Raw genomic sequence first — 22,978 nt, 5'->3', positions numbered from 1 at the left:
CCATCCAACGGCACCACCACAAACATAAAAAGAAAAAAGACTCCACCTCGTTCCTGGTATGCATGGCGGATGGATTGGTGCGTAGGCGCAATCGGTGAGCCTGGTTCCCAAGGATTACTTTGTGGAGCTGCCACGGATCATGCCCCTTCCATTGCCAGCCGTGGCCAGGCTCGCACCTCAGCCGGTGGTTCTCGACCCACCCGTGAGGCGGCCAACCCAAATTTGTCGCACACATACTAGTTTGGACTTATGAGACTGTTCACTCGTTAAAGTCTAGAAACTATTATATTGTCACATGTTTTCTCATTCCAGATCTCATATGACTGGACCACACTTCAAAGTTTTTTCTTCTTGTTTTGTTATGGTACAACCTCGTTAGCATGACGCACCCGACATCGCCCCATGTATATAGTTACGTCACATGCACATGCTGTAAATATCACGCACACACACACACACTTTTAGATGCACTCACGACACATTCGTATTTATAACCATGTAGGCACATCATTTTGTAAAAAAGGGGGATGTCATGATATTCAAACACACATATCATGATAGACACACCAACAGACAAATCAGCACACACAACACGACAACCAATCATAGACAAGGACAGAGACAGTATAAGAGAGGAAACACAACACCTGGTGGCCAGTAGAGCTGGAGACCAGGACAAGGACAGGACCTGTTACATTTCACACACAGGGAGTCACCACGTGCAGAGTATCCAGAGAGAACTGTAAATAGCAGTTGAAATAAAATAGCGTTGTACCAAATACAACTGTGTTGGTTCATCTGGGCATCAGAGCACCCAACACCACAGGCAGGATGTTTGCTCTCCCTCATCTAGAAATTGGTCATACCAAACTAGGTGTAGGAAATACTCCTGGCCAAAACTCTGATCACAGGACAGGTGCACGCCCAGTTTCTCTGACCACTGACATCATCACCGTGTGCCTGTAGAATCCCCACCGACCTCACTGTCCCACTTGCTGGTTATCTCACAACGGCCTAACACCCGTCACATTTCTACCGTCTTTCAGTTCTGAAGAAGTCATGTTTTGCCCAAAATGTTAACCCTGTTTTTCTCTGCAAAGGTGGTTCTAGTCCTGTTGAGTATTTCCAGCTCTTTCTGTTTCATATGAAAACACAAAATGTTTGCCAGTTGCAGTTGTAGTTTGACTTTAAATGATTGATCCATTTATTCATTATTATAACTTATGTTAAGATCACAAAAGAGGCTCTGCAAAGCCTGAAAAGAAGATTTTCTGTGAGGGTGAACCACATGGTAGCCTGCTCCATTTTCTCATGTTACTTTAAACGCAGACATCAATTGTAACAATCAAAGAATCAGGGGCGACATTCTCCGACCCCCCGCCGGGTCGGAGAATCGTCGGGGGCTGGCGTGAATCCCGCCCCGGCCGGTTGCCGAAGTCTCCGTCACCGGATATTCGGCAGGGGCGGGAATCGCGCCGCGCCGGTTGGCGGGCCCCCCCGCTCGATTCTCCGGCCCGGAGGGGCCGAAGTCGCGCCGATAAATTGCCTGTCCCGCCGCCATAAATTAAATCACCTACCTTACCGGCGGGACAAGGCGGCGTGGGCTGGCTCCGGGGTCCTGGAGGGGGCGCGGGGAGATCTGGCCCCGGGGGGTGCCCCCACGGTGGCCTGGCCCGCGATCGGGGCCCACCGATCCGTGGGCGGGCCTGTGCCGTGGGGGCACTCTTTCCCTTCTGCCTCCGCCACGGCCTCCACCATGGCGGAGGCGGAAGAGACTCCCTCCACTGTGCATGTGTGGGAAACTGTCAGCGGCCGCTGACGCTCCCGCGCATGCGCCGCCCGGAGATGTCATTTCCGCGCCAGCTGGCGGGGCACCGGCGTCGGCCTAGCCCCTCAATGTTGGGGCTCGGCCCCCAAAGATGCGGAGCATTCCGCACCTTTGGGGCAGCGCGATGCCCGTCTGATTGGCGCCGTTTTGGGCGCCAGTCGGCGGACATCGTGCCGTTTCCGGAGAATTTTGCCCCAGATGTGGGATTCTGCGACCCCACGACGGGTCGGAGAATTGCTGGGGGGCGGCGTGAATCCCGCCCCCGCCGGTCACCGAATTCTCCGGCGCCGGAGATTCGGCGGGGACAGAATCGCGCCGCGCCGGTCGGCGGGTCCCCCCCCCCCGGCGATTCTCCGGCCCGCGATGGGCCGAAGTCCCGCTGCTGGAATGCCTGTCCCGCCGGCAAGGATCAAAACACCTCTCTTCCCGGCGTGACTCGGCAGCGCGGGCGAGCTCCGGGGTCCTGGGGGTGGGGGGCGCGAGCCGATCTGGCCCCGGGAGATGCCCCCAGGGTGGCCTGGTCCGCGATCAGGCCCACCGATCCGCGGTGGGCCTGTGCCGTGGGGGCACTCTTTTCCCTCCGCCTCGGCCACAGTCTTCACCATGGCCGATGCGGAAGCGACAACCCCTGCGCATGGGCGGGGATGGCGTCAGCAGCCGCTGACGCTCCCGCGCATGCGCGGACTTTCGCTGTCCGACAAAGTCTTTTCGGCCCCGGCTGGCATGGCGCTAAAGGCCTTTCCCGCCGGCTGGCGGCGCGCCAACCACTCCGGCGCGGGGCTAGCCCCTCAAGGTGGGGGCTTGGCCCCGAATGGTGCGGAGAAATCTGCACCTTTGGGGCGGCCCGATGCCGGAGTGGTTCCTGACACTCCATCCCGCCTGGACCCCCCGCCCTGCCGGGTAGGGGAGAATCACGACCCTGATCTCTCCATTCCATGCAAACCAAAACTGAACGATAGATTGAAAGACAAATGAAAGAAATTTTCGAACGCATTAAGAGAAGATGTTCATCTTAACCTCTCCAAATGATTTGGTTGCCATTGTTATATTATAATAACATAAAATGCTGGATAAACTCCACAGGTCTGGCAGCATCTGTGGGGAGAGAAAGTTTAAAGTCTAAATTACCCTTGGGTCATTTGTTTTACCCTCTCCACAGATGGTGCCAGATCTGCTGAGTTTGTACAGCAATTTCTGTTTTATTTCAAATTTCCAGCACCTGCAGTATTTTATTTGCCGTGGTTATATAGTTCACTTCATCAGATAATAATGACCAAACAACTTGCACCAGACCCTCAAGAAACAGAAGAGTGACCTTCCCATTTCATTCACCCCTTCAATCTTGCTAAAGTATTCCAACTGATCAGAATTGAAAACTGTTTTAACTCATCCGGTTGTGATCCCACATACAGCCCAAGGCATGGTCATGTGCAATCACATTCTCCACATCGCATAATATGCAACATTTGTCACTGCCAATCTGCCACTCATCTGAATTACAAAATAATATTCTCTTATTTATTCATTATTACCTCTGATCACATTATTCACCTCCAATGCATTTGACAATAACTGTCGATCACAGGAAATTCCTATGGACTCTGACTTACTATCTTGCTGTTGATTTCCTATCTTCAGGGAACAGAGAAGGGAAACAATTACTGTACCACATAATCCATTCAAATGTCCATAAAAAGGTCTGTATAGCTTTATAGTGTCTCCAGTGGTGTATGAAACATATTCTATGCAAATTAGATGAACAAAGTGTGGTCATCTTTAATCTTGAGCATTCTGTATTATCCATAATGTATGTGTTTCCATTAAAGACAGCGAAAGATTGTCAGGCAAGTCCTAACATGCTTGAATAATAATAAGAAAGCAGTAACTGATATGAGCATTGAAGTAATGCAAAATGTTCTGAAAACATTATCTCTTGTGGGTAATATGTATAATTCACCCTGGGAAAGTGGATGTCAGTAAAAAGCTCAGAATTTATTATCCATTCCTGGTCTCTTATTGAGAAAGTGGCGGTGGGCCATTTTTTAAACCATTATCCTCCATTTGATGAAGGTCCTCCCACAATGCTGGCAGGTAAGGAGTTCCAGGAAATTGAGCCAGTGATGGTGAAGGAAGAGGAATACATTTCCATGTTGCGATGGTTTAACTTCGAGGGGGGCTTGGAGGTGATGATGTTCCATGCATCACGTGACCTTCGCGTTCCAGCCAGTAGAGATATTGGGAGGTTGAGTTGAAGAAGGCTTGATAATTATATCATCCACATTCTTGTTATAATGTGACAGTGCTGTATAGAGTTGAGGTTAAGGCAATGGGCCAATCAATTAGGCTCCTTTGTCCTGAATGAGGTTAAGTTTCCGAAGTATTGTTTCAGCTGCACCCAACCAGGCAAGTGAAGATCATTCCATTGCACTTGTTACAATCCCAGTTGATGTTATAACTGAACAAGAAGATCGCAGAAGGGACCCTGGTTCAAAAGACCGAACCTTTTTATTTTATTAAAGCATGAAGGAACATAGTCACAGGACCACTAATTGGTTTTAACAACAAGAAAAAGCATTTATTAAACATGAAGAAATTGGTTGTGATACAATACTATTTTACTCCCTCCTTAGCTTAACAGTTACATACAGGTTTTAAGATTAACACAGGTTGCAAACTGCTCACAATTTGCTTTAACTCTTGGTTACCAAACTGTATTTAAATAGCATCAAGCATTTGTTTGACATTTGAGGCTCTAATCCCACTTTAAATCTGGTTATTGCAATTGTCTGTTTAACTCAGAACACTTCGTTTAGTCTTCTTAGCCTCTGTTCATTTAACTCCAGACTTCTTGGGCGCGATTCTCTGCTCCCGCGACTAAGTGCCCACGCCGTCGTGAACGCCGTCGAGTTTCACGATGGCGCAGAACGGCCCCGACTGCGATTGATTGAGGGCCCGAAAATGGGCTAGGAGCGGGGCCGCGAGGAACTCGGGGGGCATGGCGCGAAAGCAGCGTCGTAAACGCACGGCGCCGAATGATGCGGCGCTGCGCCATAAATGGCGCGATCCGCGCACAGAACGACCCAGGAGGAGGAGAAGGAGGAGAGATGGCTGAGCCCCGACGAGCTGCACCGAGGTTCCGGGACACGGACCTGGACACCCTCCTCGATGAGGTTGAAAACCGAAATGCCACCCTCTGCCCAAGACGTGGGCATCGCAGCCGTCCAGCACGGTGAGGCGCGGTTGGCGTGAAGTTGGCACCGCTGTGAGCTCCCCCCACCCCACCCCCAGTTGTCCTCGACCCACATTAGCAAACGGAACCCCCCTGCAGAGATGCCATGCGTGGCTCCAACTGTCTCCCCACCCAGCATTAATAAAGCTTATATCTGCACGCCCTGATGATAACCGCCTAATTGTGATATCCAACGCTCCCCCCCCCCCGCCCCAGGACAAGACAGCTGCCAACCAACGTGAGCGTATGAGAACTGGAGGGGGTTCTCCTGTGCTGCACCCCCTAACCGTTCACGAGCAGATGGTCCTCGACCTCGCTGGGGGATCTGCCACCCGCGAGGTCGCGCCTTGCCAGCTCGGAGGCGCAGAATCAAGTGAGACAACCCTGCATGTCCTCCCCACCCCGAACCCGTCATCGCCCCCCTCACACTCTGGCCACTGCTCCCCCGATCCCCTCCCCCCTCACACTCTGGCCACTGCACCCTCTATACCCTCCCCCCTCACACTCATGCCACTGAACTCCCGATCCCCTCCCCCCCTCAAACACTGCCCTCACCACCACCATACACCCGGCCCAGCGTGTCTAACAAACCCCATATCGTTGTGTTCCCCAGGGCCAGCCGGTGAACATCCAGGGTCGTCTCGGCCAAGACACATCCGACCATCTCCAACCTCAAGCGCACCCAAGGGCGCACGGCAGAGGGTGACAGTCGGTCAGACAGGAGGGCCATCCTCTCAGTCTGGGACGCTGGACGGGGACGCACATACGACGGACAGAGACAATACTGAGGGGCACAGGATAGCCAGTGATGATGACGCACAGAGAACGGCCACACAGTCCATGGAGTCACCTGGAGGACAACATGACATGGCCCGCATGCACCTTGCGCCGGGCCATGAGGGAGACCAGTACACACCAGACTTCCTAACGGACGATGACCTCGAAATAGCGGCACTGCTGTCTCCCACACCATCCACCATCACAGAGACACTCACCTCGGTTGGGCAGATAAGTGATGAGGCTCCCGGGTCATGGTCTGGTGTGCACCCCACAGCCGAGCCGGTACAGCAGGTGGAGTTTGGAGCAGCCGAGGGGCTGGGCGGTTGGAGGGCAGCCCAGGCCCAGCAAACAGCTGCCGCCCAGATGGTTCCCAGGTTCCTGGATGTACTTGACCCATCCGGACAACCGATGTATGTGGACACCGAGGGACTGAATAACGGGATGAGGGCCATCTTCCAGGACCTGCACGCGCAGCTGGAGGAGTTCATTCGCGTCCAGGAGCAGGGAGTGCTGCCGCTCATCGCAGCCACCCAGGCCGACACAACACGGGTGGCGTCCGCAATGGAGGCAATGGGTGAAAGGGTTTCGGCCATTGGTCAGGTTCTGCAAAGCGTTGGGCTTCACGTGCACGCATCATCCTCTCACAGGTAGTCATGCGCCAGAGCCAACACGACATTTCCGCCGCTCTCCGGGCCCTGGCCGAGTCTCACCATGCCATGGCCCGGTCCCAGCAGGTGATGGCACAGTCCCAGCAGTCAGTCGTGGAGCGCATAGACCGCCTGGCGCACGTGATTGATGGCGTAGCGCACTCACAGGTTGAGATAGCACAGTCCCTGGCAGGAATGTCGCACTCCCTGGGCTCTGTCTCTGCGAACATTCGGGCCGTGGTCGATACCGCTGCAGGCCTCCAGGACTGGCAGCGCCAGGTGTCGGTGGTGCGACGGGGCATGTCTCCGATCGCACCTCCGTCCCACAGTGAGGCCCGGGGTCCAAGCAAGGGACGTCCCGGTACACTCGGCCTCCCCCCATTCCGTCCCTGGCACATCTGGTGGGCAGCGGGCAGGACAGGGTGGCACCACGCCATCCAGCACGCCCACCGAGCAGCCTGGCCCATCAAAGCCGGGCCGCCACAGGAAACGTGTGCCGACGGGGAGCCATGTCGCAGGGCGTGATTCTCAGCAGTCCGCAATTACACGTGTCATAATATATAATTACAATGATTTAAACAAAACAAAGACAATAGGTATGATTTAATGGCCGCAGTGCTCCCGGTGGGAATCCAAGTGAACTGGTTATATTGTGGGTGTGGCCAAAACCAGGATCCACACCAGGCGCCTATTGGTTTCCGATCTAACCAGCCTGCTCCCATTGGCAAGATCCGTATCCCGCCTAGATGTGGCGAGAAACCAATAATTAGCAATTAAAGCCACTCTCCATATCGTTAACGAGGTGGACTCCCTACCTAACGACCTCCCATGATCTAACTGACTCCCCAATGAGTGGTCACGGAGGCGTCCTTTAGCATATAGATTAAAAATGTGAAGCTAGCGCAATGGCTGCTCTGGGGATCAGAGGAGGTGAGAAGCCATCTTTGAAACAAGGGAATCAGCCCGGGGACACTGGCGCTGCTGCCCACTGCTTCCGAGCATGTGGGGGAGCCCCCAGGGTGGTTTCCAGTCGGGGGTAAAGACCACCACCAGTGGAGGGTAGCCCCTTGCAGGGGGGGGGGGGGGTGAGGTGCTCAGCACTATGGGTCCAGCGTGCCACCCCCCTGGATACCCTGGATACCCATACCAGGAGCAACTTCAGCTGTTGCCTGGCCTTCCTACAGAGCCCTGTCCATGGTAATATGATGCAGGTCACCTTAGCTCCCTCTGACCCTGGTGGCCTCTGGCTGCACAGCTGAAGGTTATCCCTAATAAGGAATAGGTATTGCGAGGTACATGAGCACTTCACAGCTCCCAAGAGAATTCCCATGGGTTGATGTGCCATGGGTTGACGTCACGGGTGGGTGTTACTGCCTGGCAACCCGATCAGACTGTGAGGCCTGGACACTTTGCCTGAATATTGGAGGCATCAACACTACAGTGGCAGCAGCCAACAATGAAACAAACAACAGCTGGGTGTCGGCACTGGGGATATTCCCGCGATCAGAGGGTGTGGATCGGGGATGGAATCTGTGCCTGGCCCAAGTAATGTTCTTGGCTGAGATCTGGGTCCTGGGTCTGGGGTCTGGTGTCTAGAGGCCCTTCTGTGGCCAGGGGTGCATGTACATGGCGGATCCCCCCAACACAACCAGCTCTCTCGCTAGCGAGGAGCTGCTGGACACTATCCAGGTGAATCAGATGGTGGGACAGCCCATGGGGCATCGTTACCGGTCCTAATTGGTGCTAGATACTGGTTGCGGTCTCGCCGGGTTGGCCGTCGGGAAGCACCCGGCAATTCTCACTCACTAGCGCACTTAATGCTTCTCCCGTTTGATCGCGCCCAATAACTTCAACAGCATCGTGAGAATCTATACATGGTAACATTAACATAACTCAAGGCTTGTGTTTCTTTTACTTCTGATTTCCAGTTTTCAACTCAGAAAAGAATGTTTCACTAAAGTCTACAGTGCAATTTTCTTTTTCGTCACTTGTCAGCATAGTTCCATTCTCCAGCCCACTTTCCAAATTCACATGTGGTAAATTCACATTTCGATTTAACACAGGTGCAATGTCAATTTTGTGCATTAACATAATTTTTCAAAATCTCTTTTAGCTGTTTCGAGAATACTGTTAAGATGCTTCTTCCGTTCACTCAAAATAGCATTGTACTTTGTTTGTTCTTTGAACTTCTTGTGATCTTGTTGTTTCTCCTCGTCCAATTTCAAGTGAGTTCTTTCCAATTCAGTTTGAGCCATGTGAATCACTTCCTCTCTTTGAAGTTTCATAGGTTGTTCAATCCTTCAGCATTTTACACAATTTCTGAATGATCACAGTTCAGGGGCATCATTCTCCGACCCCCCGCCGGGTCGGAGAATGGCCGTTGGCCGCCGTGAATCCCGCCCCCGCCGAAGTCTCCGGTACCGGAGATTGGGCGGGGGCGGGAATCGGGCCGCGCCGGTTGGCGGGACCCCCGCTGGATTCTCCGGCCCGAATGGGCCGAAGTCCACCCCAGAAATTGCCTGTCCCGCTGGCGTAAATCAAACCTGGTATTTACCGGCGGGACCAGGCGGTGTGGGCGGGCTCCGGGGTCCTGGGCAATCTGACCCCGGGGGGTGCCCCCACGGTGGCCTGGCCCACGATCGGGGCCCACCGATCCGCGGGAGGGCCTGTGCCGTGGGGGGCACCCTTTCCCTTCCGCCTCCGCCACGGCCTCCACCATGGCGGAGGCGGAAGAGACTCTCCCCACTGCGCATGCGCGGGAAACTGACAGCGGCCGCTGACGCTCCCACGCATGCGCCGGGAAACTGACAGCGGCTGCTGACGCTCCCGCGCATGCGCCGCCCGGAGATGTCATTTCCGCGCCAGCTGGCGGGGCAACAAACGCCATTTCCGCCAGCTGGCGGGGCGGAAATCCCTCCGGCGTCGGCCTAGCCCCTCAATGTTGGGGCTAGGCCGCCAAAGATGCGGAGCATTCCGCACCTTTGGGCCGGCGTGATGCCCGTCTGATTGGCGCCGTTTTTGGCGCCAGTCGGCGGACATCGCGCCATTGGGGGAGAATTCCGCCCCTGTTCTCTGCAGAATTTGAATGGTCTTTGGAAACCTGTTCACTTGCCTGTCATCCAACCAATACAAATTGTGTGGCATCATTGGCAAGCATTTTTTAATCAGTGTGCCTGGTCATTGACTCTAAAAGATCATTCTGCAAGTTCAGTACATCTGGTTGACAATTCACACTTTCCAATTTTACAAATAATTGGATGTTTTCTTGTTGTCCATGACTGACTTTGATACATCAGTACTATTACTTGGATCAGTTCTTTGCTGAACTATATCATTATTCTGCATTGAGTTTTTATTCACAGAAACAACTTTCGAATTGCAACACTCCAAAACATCCTTCATTTCCACATCGCTTTGATGTTCAAAAACTGTACTTCTCACGAAGAAATTTTAACAGTTTGTTGGTTTTGCTTTTTAATTCTGTATTCAACCAATTATTCCGATTTATCGGACCTCCCGTTTCTTGTTCAAGATATTTTCCATAATACTTCATGAATACTTCTGATGCTTGTAAGTTCACCAGGTTTTAACTGAAGTTCAACGTTTACCAAGTCTTCTTTTTCAAGTTTAACTTTTAGACAGTTCAAATCCTCAGTCAAATGTTCTACTTTTCCAGACTGATTCTCAATTGCTTTTATCGATTTTCTTTTTTCATTCACAAATCTATCTTTCATACATGAAAGTTGATTTTCTGTGTTAATCAGGTTTTTATTTAGTTGCTTGTTATCTGCAATAAATGTCTCATTTTTCTCCAAATAATTTTCAAAAGTTTGTTAAGATCACCATGATCAACTAACTGCCTATTGCAATACAGTTGTTCGCACATTAATATCTCCAAAAGCCAAATCATTACCTGGGATGAAGTCTATTCCTCTGGCATGTATTTTAGAAATAAATCCCACTGTAACAGTTCAATTTACAATGTTACTTCTTAAATTAACTTTTCACAGAAAAGCAAGTTCACCTCTTCCATTAAGATCCCTTGTTAATGCTTTTTAATTCATAAAACTTTCTGGAATACAAATTGTATTATTAGCTACTATCAATGATTGATCTAAGGGCGGCACGGTGGCGCAGTGGTTAGCACTGTTGCCTCACGGAGCTGAGGACTCGGGTTGAACCCTGGCCCCAGGTCACTGACCATGTGGAGGTCGCACATTCTCTCCGTGTCTGCATGAGTCTCACCCCCACAACCCAAAAAATGTGCAGGGTAGGTGGATTGGCCAGGCTAAATTGCCCCTTCATTGGAAAAATAAAAATAATAATAAATAAATAATGTCAATAATTGATCTGCTCCTGTATTTCTTCAAATTGTAATTGGTTTACTGATTTTTTTAAACGAGTAAGGGGAAACTTCTCAACTTCAACCAAAGCATCCAGAACCTCCAATAGCCTGACGTCGTTCACCAATACTCAAATAATTCTCTGAATTACCTTGCGACCTTTCCCCCTTTCTCACTGATTCTGAAAGAGACCATTTTGTCTGCACCACTGCTACAGTTTTGACAGCCATTTCCTTCCCAGAAGCTTCTTTTCCTACTATTGCAACTGATCTTCCATTTAATTTCCAAATATTTGCCTGCACGTGTCCCACTTTGTTACAATGGAAACAGTTAGGCCTCCAAATGTCACTTCCACCCTTCGCGCCTTCCTTTTTGATCTGAGGTGTAATTTCCTGACCATTCCCGACTGTTTCTCCTTTTCCCTTTCTGCCATTGTGAACTTCTCCATTTCCAATTCCCTTTGAAAATCTATATCTTTGTCTCTTTTCTCTCTTTCCCTTTCCTTTCACTTTTTCTGCTATTATAGTTCAAGTTTCTTTCATTTCTATTTCTTCTTTTTTCTTTTCTTTTTCCTGCATTTCTAATTATTTCATTTGGAATTTAGTTTTAGCTCATTTAATTATCTCACTTTTTGAAATATTTGGCAGATCTGACAACTCCTAGATATTTAAATGCTTTCGATATTCTTTTAATTGCCTCAACTTTCTTAGTGCCTGCAGGTAATCCCAATTCCAATTTATCTGCCACTTCAGTTAACTTTTACTGTTTTTTTAAATAAAACATGGCGAAACACAATCACAGGACCACTAATTGGTTTTAACAAGAAAAAAATGATTTAACACAAAAAATTGAGTCATGATACAATACGCCTTTACTTCCTACTTAGCTTATCAAGCTTATCAATTACACAAGGGTTTTAAGATCAACATGGGTTACAACGTACATACTAATGTAGGTAGTCAAGAAGGCAAGAAGGCATGCTTGCCTTCATTGGCTGGGGCATTGAGTATAAAAATTGGCAAGTCATGTTGCAGCTGTATAGAACCTTAGTTTGGCCACACTTGGAGTATAGTGTTCAATTCTGGTCGCCACACTACCAGAAGGATGTGGAGGCTTTAGAGAGGGTGCAGAAGAGATTTACCAAGATGTTGCCTGGTATGGAGGGCATTAGCTATGAGGAGAGGTTGAATAAACTCGGTTTGTTCTCACTGGAACGAAGAAGGTTGAGGGGCAACCTGATAGTAGGACCCTGGCTCTTGGGGTAACTGGGGATTCGGAGGTTGGAAGGACTGGTTGATAAATATAGCCATGTATTTAGCAGTGATACTTGGCTGCATCTTTGTGGGCCTGGCCATCCTTAAATGCGTGATGGGTAAAATGCAGGGTGCACTGGAACAGATAGAAGCTCCTGGAATCTTGGCTGTTAGGATCCACGAGGGTGCAACGGATGACGGGGTGCTGCAACAGGAATTGGAAATGAAGCGACGGATCTTCTTAGATGAGGGGCCGTAGCTACGGATTGGACCAATTGGTTATCATGAAATGATAAAAGGAGGGAATGAGGAATTGAACAAACGAATGTGATATAAAATAGTTAGTTCAAATATTAGTTACAATAATGTAGATGTGAGCCAGTCTGATAGTAGTGAGTTCACAAACAAAGCACAAAGGGATTCAGAAAGCATGGCAAGGAGGGGGGAAAAGGATGCTGGGTAACAAGAGGCCCAGGGTTAAGGAATGCGAAGTGAGCCAATCAGGATATATGGCCAGGTCAGGAGCTTTTAGGATGACCTATGAGAATCTTGTATGTGAAACTTGATGCCATTTGCAGAGATTTCTTTGTCTCCGATCTCACTCGGTTCTGCAGCTCCAGGAGACCGCTTGTGTGTTCTGAATCTCTGTGGAGCGAGTCAGCCTTGCAAGTTGGTTAAAAATAAATAATACTATACCTACAAAACCATCTCGAGTTTTATTGAGGCCGTACTGACGGGTAAAGAACTCAATATTGTCAAGCTCGGTAGGAGACTTCTGGTTCGACCCCCAAGCCATTACTCAGAATAAAGAAGTTAGGGAAGTCCTGCAGCAACACAAAGCAGTATTTGCACAGCACAAGCACGACTGTGGCAAAATAACTGGCTTGGTGAACATTACAGGTCCCGACCCCAGACCCCAAAAGCAGTACGGTTTTCCCCAAGAGGCAGAGGGAGAAATCTCCAAAGTAATAGAGAGCCTGCATGATCAAGGCGTATTCCAATCAGTAGCCTCCATGAACAACGCACCAATTTGGCCCGTCAGGAAACCCGATGGATCATGGCGACTGACCATTGATTACCGGGAACTGAACAAAGTAACCCCAGTTGCAGCCCCCACCGTAGCCATGAGTCCTGAGACCATAGTCAAACAGGGACTCCAGTCAAAATTTTTATCGGTTTTGGACATTAGCAACAGATTTTGGTCCATTCCATTGGCTAAAGCGTGCCAGTACAAATTTGCCTTTTTACATTCCAAGGGCAATAGTACACATGGAAGTGCCTTCCACAAGGCTTCCACAACTCCCCCTCCATTTTCCACCGACAGCTGGCAAATGGACTAGCAAAATTTTCACGACGCGATTGTCTGGTCCAGTATGTAGATGACTTACTACTACAGACAGACACAAAGGGAGAGCACATTTTGCTTCTCGCCGAACTCCTAGGACTCCAAAAACAGATTGGATGTAAAGTCAACCCCAAGAAGGCCCAGATTCTGCCGAAACAAATTATTTACTTGGGTACAGTAATCACTCATGGTTAACGCGAGATCGAGCAAAAGAGAATTGACTCGATTGTCAAAATGCCCCTTCCCCATAACGTAACAGCCCTCCGGTCATTTCTACGACTGGTTGGCTACTGCCGAAACCATATTGACGGTTTCGCCACAAATGCAGCGCCCCTATCCGACCTTCACAAGAAGCAGGCACCTTGGGAATGGCTTCCACTGTCCCCGTACGCAATCGAAGATACAAGCACCAACTGAACCCTTTCGGCCGTGCTCCTCCAGGAACGCCATGACCAATTATGCCCTGTGGCATACGCCTCACGGGTGTTAGATCCTGACGAGCAAGGATTTTCTGCCTGTGAAAGGCACCTGCTCGCGGTTTTTTGGGCAGTACAGTACTTCGCCTACATTACAGGACTCAACCCCATCACCATCCTCACTGAACACACCCCAACACAGCTATTGTTAGACGGCCGACTTAAAGATGGCGCAGTCAGCCAAATCTGCGCAGCCCGTTGGACTCTTCTTTTGCAGGGACGGGACATTACAGCTAAAAAAAACCAAGATCCACATCACCATCCTCACTGAACACACCCCAACACAGCTATTGTTAGACGGCCGACTTAAAGATGGCGCAGTCAGCCAAATCTGCGCAGCCCGTTGGACTCTTCTTTTGCAGGGACGGGACATTACAGCTAAAAAAAACCAAGATCCACACTTTCCTAGCCAACAATTTGCAATATGCAGGTACCCCACATGAGTGTGAGATCATCACCACAAAACATAACACAGGCCCATTTATACCTAAGTCAGCTCTCAGGAAAGCAAGTAATACATCCCAGAGACCTCAGCCTACAGACACGTGCACACCCCTGAAAATTTATGTGGATGGCTCCTCCACAGTTTTGAATGGAAAGAGAATCACCGGTTGCGGCATTTATGTAGAGGATGCGCCCTTGAAGAGATTTCATTAAAGTTGCCAGGACATCTAGGCTCGCAGGCAGCAGAACTGGCAGCCATAGCAGAAATGGTTGATCACCCTGACTCGTTTCCGACCCCAGCAGACATATATTCGGACAGTTTATATGTCTGCAGCAGTTTAATGGAATTCCTACCCCTGTGGGAAACTAGAGGATTCGTTTCCACAGACAGAAAGCCCCTACCCTCAGCCCCATTACTCCGGCATATCCTAGAGACAGCTAAAGATAGGAAATACGGTATAATTAAGGTTCGCAGTCATCACCGTTCTTCCCCCCTGGTAACGTTAAAGCAGATGCCCTAGCGAAGGCAGGTTCCAGACTTGGTTACTTTTGGAACCCCACCCGAGAGCACCCCAGTACACGTGGTTCAGGGGCGAAATTCTCCGTTATCGGCGCAAAGTCCGCCGACCGGTGACAAGAACGGCGCAAATCCCACCTGCATCACGCCGCCAAAAACGTTGTAACGTCTCCGGCCCGGAATGGGCTAGCACCGACGTGACGCTATCCGCGCTGGCTCACGTGGATCATGCCATGCGGCGTCATACACGCCGCACGGCGTGACGGCTCATTAAGGACGCGCTGCTGCCCCCACCCGACCAGAACACCCGACTGGATGGCCGCCCGCCGCTCAGCCCCGAGGTTCGAGTCACGCGATGTGGAGGCGCTCCTGGACACAGTGGAGCAGAGGAGGGAGGCCCTGTATCCCGGGCACGGCTGCAGAGTTGCCCCACGCCACAGCCGGCGTCTGTGGAGGGAGGTGGCAGAGGCCGTCACCACTGCGGCCCTGACACCACGGACAGGCACCCAGTGCCACAGGAAGGTAAACGACCTTCTCAGAGCAGCCAGGGTGAGCATCCCCCCCCCTGCCCGATATCCATATCCCCCATATCCCCCTCCCCCATATCCCCCCTCCCCATATCCCCCATTTCCCCCCTCTCCCATATCCCCCCTCCCCCATATCCCCCCTCTCCCATATCCCCCTCCCCCATATCCCCCATATCCCCCCCTCCCCCATATCCGCCTTCCCCCATTTCCCCAAGTGAATCCAGCCCTAACCTTAATCTCTGCAATACACGCGCAACTGATGGCGTGCATTCATATATCTGTCTAACACTGTTGCCTTTTACCCCTGCCACCCCCCCCCCCCCGCCACAGGAGAAACGAGCACACAACACTAGGGAGCATGTGAGGACTGGAGGAGAGGCCACTGACCGAACATGACGGAAGTGCCCTGGAACTGGCTGGCAGTCCTGAGGACCGGGAGGTTGCTGATGCAGAGGTCGGGGGCCCACCAGCAAGTGAGCCACCGACAGCCCATCCCCATATCCCTCCTCCCCCATATCACCTGATCACTGCCTGCGTGTCTAACCATGCATGCTTCATTGTGTATCGCAGGAGCAAACGTCGAGGCACCCATCCCCGCAGATGCAGACCGCCCGCATGATGCCCCTCGGAGACCATGGGGGACGGAGAGACCCGGACCCTCTGGCATGCGACGCCCGCAGGATGCCCCTCGGAGACCACAGGAGATGGAGAGACCCGGACCCTCTGGCATGCGACGCCCGCAGGATGCCCCTCGGAGACCACTGGAGATGGAGAGACCCGGACCCTCTGGCATGCGACGCCCGCAGGATGCCCCTCGGAGACCACAGGAGATGGAGAGACCCGGACCCTCTGGCATGCGACGCCCGCAGGATGCCCCTCGGAGACCACTGGAGATGGAGAGACCCGGACCCTCTGGCATGCGACGCCCGCAGGATGCCCCTCGGAGACCACAGGAGATGGAGAGACCCGGACCCTCTGGCATGCGACGCCCGCAGGATGCCCCTCGGAGACCATTGGAGATGGAGAGACCCGGACCCTCTGGCATGCGACGCCCCCAGGATGCCCCTCGGAGACCACTGGAGATGGAGAGACCCGGATCCTCTGGCATGCGACGCCCGCATGATGTCCCTCGGAGACCACTGGAGATGGAGAGACCTGGAGCAACAGGGAGACGATGCCCCCGTCTCGTGCGGGTGCGACGACGCAGGCGTTTGCCACCCAGCGACGAGAGGGGCAGCCACAGGCCCCCGTCACAGCCGAGCCACGAAACCACTACCCCGGACACCACTACCCAGGACACCACTACCCAGGACACCCCTACCCAGGACACCACTACCCAGGAAACTGAAATACAGGACAGTGACACAAATTGGATGGGCGGAGACGAACTGCCACCCCAAAGTGCCATGGACTCAGAGTCGGACGATGGGCACGACACAACGCCACTGCTGTCACCAACACCCTCCACCATCGCAGAAACACTCACCTCGGTTGGGCACTTTAGTGATGAGGCGTCTGGTACACTCACTGGTGCGCACAACACAGCCGTCCCGGTACAGCAGGTGGAGGTAGGAGCAGCAGGGGGTCCGGGCGGTCGGAGGGCAGCCCAGCCCAAGCGAACATCTGCCGCCCAGATGGATCCCGGGTTCCTGGAGTTACCACACCCACCCATAGATCCGATGCAACCACCGACCCGGAGACGTGCGAAGAGGGTGACGGCCGGCTTGCAGCGGCTGCAGTCGCAGGTGGAGGAGTCCACCCGCGTCCAGAAGCTGGCAGTGGTGCCGGTCATGCGTGCCACCCAGGCCGACACCGCACGGGTGGCGTCCGTGGTGGAGGCAATGGGTGCGACGGTGTCAGACATGGGGAACGGTTTGCAAGGCCTGGGGCTTTCCGTGAAGGCGGCATCTGTGGACATGGCTGCCCTCTCCCAGGAGGCCATGAGCCAGCGCCAGTGGCAGCTGGCAAAGGCGCTCAACGCCATGGCCCAGTCTCAACAGTCCATAGCCCAGTCTCTGCAGGCCATGGCCCAGACTCAGCAGGCCTTCGCTGAGGGCATCGGCGCCATTGCCCATGTGCGAGCCGGCATCGCACAGTCACAGACAGGGTTTGCCAATCCCCTGAGCTCCATGGCTGCAAACCTGCAGACCCCTGTCGATACCAGCACGGGCCTCCAGGACTTGGAACGCCAGATGGCGGGGGGGCGTCGGATGGCCAGTCCCTTCGCATCCCCCACCTATGTAGAGGCCTGGGGGCCATCAGGCACCCCGAGGGAGGAGGAGGTGCTGTGGTCCGTCCCGGGTCCCCCTGTAGAGGAGGTCCCGGTAACACTGCGACACCTCGGACTCCCCCCTTCCGCCCCAGGTGCATTTGGCGGACAACGGGCAGGACAGGCTGGCAGCTCGCCACCCCAGTCACCCGAGCCGCAGCATGCCCCATCCAGGCCAGACCGCCCCAGGAAACGGACGCCAAAAGGATCCCTAGTCACAGGGCAGGTAACACATGAGTCCGCCTCCAGTTCTGCTGTGCCGTCTTGGGAACCACCTCGGCATAGTCATAGTAAGGCCAAAAAATTAGATACTGAGTGAGTTGGCATGGGTGCAGGGCACAGACTAGTTATAGGGGCTAGGGCACGGGTATGAACTGTTTGTCATTAAAATCACTTTCACACCTACAGAAGCTGCCTCTGTGCTCTGTCTGATGCATGCGGAGGTGGGGTGTGAGATGAGTGCCAGTGTGTGTGTGAGGGGTGATAGGAAGTCGAGCTCAGGTGAATGTGTGCCCTCCCCCCCCCCCCCCGGGTCACTCTCGCCATTGCCCCCGGGCAGACAACGGGATTGTGCGCTGCAGTGTCAAGGCTGCATACATGGACGGTCCAGGTGGGGGTTGTGACTGTGGCCATGAGTCAGACATTGTCTAATGATGTAGAGCCCGGAGCCCATTGCAGAGCAGGTTGTCATCATCCTCCATGGCCTGCAATAGATACTCTTCCACTGGCGACCGTGTGAGCCCTGCCCGTTGTGCCGCAGGTGGATGTGCAATGGAGGGGTGCTGTGCATGCGGGTGATGCGGTAGTGGGCGGGGTGAGGGTGGTTGTTGGTGGGCGGGGTGAGGGTGGTTGGTGGTGGGTGGGGTAATGGGTGGTTGGTGGTCGGTGGGGTGAGGGTGGTAGGCTGGTGTCGTACTGTGCTGTCGCTGCCCATACATGGTGATTCCCCCCCCCCCCAAGTCTGTGAACCGTGCGGCTATCAACCCGTCCCGTGCCCGCTGTCCCAGCTGGTAACGATGGCCAGCCTCCCGTCCATGTCCAGCCCGTCAGTCCTGTACATTGCCCCCATCCTCCTCATCTGGAGAGGCCTTCCCTTCATCGTGTTGCTCCTCCTCCTCCCCCTCCTCTGCCTCCAGCACATCGCCCCTCTGCTGGGCTATGTTGTGCAGGACGCAGCAAACCACAACGATGCAGCTGACCCTCTCCGACGGGTACTGGAGTGGCCCTCCTGAGCGGGCCAAGCACCTGAAGCGCATCTTCGGCAGCCCAAAGCTCTTGACCACGCCCCTGGTCTCTGCATGGGCATCGTTGTAGTGGTACTCTGCGTCGGTCTGTGGCCTCCGTATAGGCGTCGGGTAACCCTTGTCGCCCAGCAACCAGCCCCTCAGCCGGGGGGGCGCATCCCTCGAACATGGTGGGGATGAAAAATTGCGCCAATATGAACGAGTCATGTACACTGCCCGGGTACCGGGCGCAGACGTGCAGGATCTTCATGCGGTGGTCACAGACCACCTGCACGTTCATGGAGTAGTACCGCTTCCTGTTCGTGAACACAGCCCTGTTATCCGCTGTTCGCCGCATGGCGGCATGCATCCCATCGATCGCCCCCTGTACCATGGGCATCCTGGCCACGGCAGCAAAGCCCGCTGCGTGGGCATCCTGGTGGGCATGGTCCACAGGGAACTGGATGTAGCGGTCTGCGATGTTGTACAGGGCGTCAGTCACTGCACGGATGCACCTGTGCACCGATCTCTGGGACAAGCCAGACAGGTCCCCTCTCAGCGACTGGAAAGACCCCGCAGCGTAGAGGTTCAGGGCCACCGTCACCTTGACGCCCACAGGAAGGGAGTGTCCACCCCCAGTCCCACACAGTGCCAGGTGTGCCATCAGGTAGCAGATATGGGCGACGGTATCCCGGCTCATCCAGAGTCTCCTCCTGCATGCGCGGTCCATGAGGTCCTGGTACGACGAGTGGGGCTGGTACACACAGGGCCTCATCGGACGCCTCTGGCATGCTCCTGCTCCAGCTCCCACAGGGCAACATGTAGAAGAGCGGCTCCCGCCACGGTGGCCAACATCGCTGGGTGATGCCCAAACATAACGGTCTGCAGGGCGTGGGGGGTGGGTTGGTGGAGGTTGGGGGGTGGGGACAGATGACATGTCATCATTGCCCATAGCCCCCTCTGCAGCCAGCTGGCACCTGGCCAGGCAAATCCCCCCCCACCCCCATCCCCGGCACTCCCCTCCCAGGCACTCTCCTCCCCAGCATTCCCCTCCCCGGCACCCCCTCTCCCCGGCACCCCTGCTCGCCGGCACGCCCCCTCCCCGGCATTCCCCTCCCCGGCACTCCCCCTCCCCGGCACTCCCCTCCCTGGCACCACCCCCCCCCCCCCCCGCCCCCACCCCAGCACATCCCCACCCCGGCACTCCACTCCCCGGCACCCCCCCTCCCCGACACTCCCCTCCCCGGCGCCTCCCCCTCCCCAGCACCCCCCTCCCCGGCAGTCCACTCCCCTCCCCGGCACCCCCCTCCCTGGCACCAGCCCCCCCCGCCCCCTCCCCAGCACACCCCCTCCCCGGCACTCCACTCCCTGGCACCCCCCCTCCCCGACACTCCCCTCCCCGGCACCTCCCCCTCCCCAGCACCCCCCTCCCCGGCACTCCACTCCCCTCCCCGGCACTCCCCCCTCCCCGGCACTCCCCTCCGTCAGCGGGATTTGTCGCTGGCCGGAGAACACGGCGGCCGGCATCGGAGCGGGATTCACGCCGCCCGGGGATTCTCTGACCCGGCGGGGGGTCGGAGAATCCCGCCCCTTATCTCCCTTCTTAAATATAGGCACAATGAAAGCAATCTGCCAAATGAATTACAAAATATGTGTATTACCATTGTGCACTGTCTAAACTTGGAAGAGTTTGTTGTGTGCATTGTCTTATCTTAGTGATGCCGGAACTTGAGCATGACAGCATTGAGCTCAAAGGCCGTAATTCCACCTTGCACCAACATTTCTTTTGCCATTTAATCACTCCTACCTCTACCCTATCACAGACATTCCTTTTTGTTCTTTCTTCCCCTCTGACCACCAGACACTTTTCTTTCCTCTGTGCTGGCTTAAAACCTGTTATATCCACAATTTATTTATGTTCTGATAAAAAGCTATTGAACTGAAATGTTCACTCTGTTTCTCCAGCCATCGATAATGCCTGACTTCTGAGTAGTTTAAGTATTTTCTGCTTTTCTTTGAAGGCTGCACTGTCTCCAATTTGATTGCCACTGATTGTGTCCAAGAAAATATTCCAGTCAGAATGTGAGGTGATTGCTTTCCAATTACACCTCCCACTTCTCTACATTGCCAGTACAGCTGTAGCCAGGTAGGCATAATATTCTCCTAAATTTATCCTTGCAATAAATTTTCTTGTCCAGAACAGGTCAAAATGTGTTACTGGGCTGGAAGAGGTACTTAACCATAGCTGCATACTTCAATTCAATAAAGCTCTCGGGACCATCAAATATTATTCAAAAGAAATCTACCACTTACAATAAACTAGCAATAAACAAAGTAAGTTAAAGAAAAATAGAAAAAAAAAGTACTTTAATGTATCATGTCGCCAGATGTTCCATAGCACCTCACCATTGATTAATTACTTTAGAAGGATAGCCACTGTATAATTCTGCACAACTGGCATTGTGTACCACAATTCTTATCTTTTATCCTGTACTAATTACTATTAATTGTAATACTGGTACAAACATCAACCATCATTGACACGGGGAATAAACAATCCACTTTATTCACTTTTTGAATAAGTATGTGCAAAGACGAAGATGAAACAAAGACATTAGAAAGCAATTCTTTGACAGCTGAATTCTAAATCATGCAATAAATGCTGTACCTACTGGGAGGTGTGTATAGAGGATGATTGATGTAATAAGCCATCCAGCTGGTGAATCCCCAATAAAAGACACAGCTCTGGAAATCAGAAACAGCAATAATCTTAAATACTATTCATGGCTTTAAAATTGCTTTGAAACATGTTGACCTTTGAGAAAGTATTATCAGCGTTAACAATTAAAATCAGCAAAATTGATCAATACGGTCTCTGATAGCAGATGTAATTTCTTCCATGGTTCTCTCAAATGTCTGCATCTGTCAATATAAAAAAATGATTGACCAATATATATTGTGAGGAAGTTAGATTACATTTTCTCTCCTTCACTTTCTGACCTTTCAATCTGCAATATTCTTGTGTGCAATTGGAAACGGTTTTGAGACTACTGTTTTGTTGAGCACCCCTTTAGTTTATTTGAAACTAAAATTAAAATAATAATTGTAGCGCACAATGACGTGTGCGAGACGAGAAGCGATGAAGTCTATCTAGGCTTTATTCAGGGAGACTTGTCCCCAGCAGCTCAGGAACAGAGTGAGGCTGCGGGGATAAGCTCGAGCTCTTATACTCCGCCTTCAGGGCGGTGCCAGAATTCGGCAGATCCAACCAGGACCCGGGACCTGTCAGCCAATAGCCTCTCGGCTTCACAGGTACCACATTACCCCTAATACATACCACCACATTCACCGCTTGTTAAAAAGGAACCCGGCAGGGTGGTGGTTCGCATGGTGGTAGGGGTTTACAAGGCTGGCCCTGGAACAAATTTCGGACTGTGTTAATACAGCTTTAGCCCTACACTGAGCTATGTACAAATTTGTGAGAACTATTTACAATACGGGCAAAAAAAATTTTTTTGTTACAACAACATTCTTGCTTTTTCTTGGTGTCACGCGGATTCCACGAGTCGAGCGGGCGGTCTGGTCTTCCTCGACGATCGCCTCAGCCCCGGTGGTGGTGCAGGTGCTTGCTCGGGCGTTGTCGTCTCCGGGAGGGTTTCGCTGTTCGTTCCTGTTTTACTCCTGGGCGGGCACGGGAGGAGGACCGATCCCCCCGGGAAGGGGGCGGTCGCGGGGTGCGCCGCTGGCAGGGAGGGGGTGATCGGTGTCGGGGGTGTGTGTGTGTTGTCGGCGGGCACCAGGCCTCACAGGGAGACCGTGTCCTGTTGGCCGTCGAGGTACGCCACATAAGCGTACTGCGGGTTCGCGTGGAGAAGGTGGACCCTCTCGACCAACGGGTCTGATTTGTGCGCCCGCACATGTTTCCGGAGCAAGATGGGTCCTGGGGCCGCCAGCCAGGTCGGCAGTGACGTTCCGGAGGAGGACTTCCTGGGGAAGACAAGGAGGCACTCATGAGGCGTTTGGTTAGTGGTGGTACACAGCAGCGATCGGATGGAGTGGAGAGCGTCCGGGAGGACCTCCTGCCACCGGGAAACTGG

The 22,978-nt window shown here is 52.9% G+C and overlaps 1 protein-coding gene across 1 annotated transcript in view; it reads right to left on the bottom strand.

Moving 5' to 3' along the window:
• The window catches only part of LOC140429749 (trans-2,3-enoyl-CoA reductase-like), a 271,730-nt gene that overhangs the window by 73,827 nt on the left and 174,925 nt on the right, over window positions 1-22,978 (bottom strand). The window contains exon 7 of the mRNA XM_072517113.1: window positions 21,554-21,626. Coding sequence (XP_072373214.1) covers window positions 21,554-21,626 — 73 coding nt within the window. The remainder of the gene's footprint in view (window positions 1-21,553; window positions 21,627-22,978) is intronic.

The sequence above is a fragment of the Scyliorhinus torazame genome, chromosome 9 (genome assembly GCF_047496885.1).
Source record: "Scyliorhinus torazame isolate Kashiwa2021f chromosome 9, sScyTor2.1, whole genome shotgun sequence".
NCBI lineage: Eukaryota > Metazoa > Chordata > Chondrichthyes > Carcharhiniformes > Scyliorhinidae > Scyliorhinus > Scyliorhinus torazame.
Note: the sequence above shows the minus strand (reverse complement) of the source record. Positions and strands in the feature narration are given on the sequence as shown.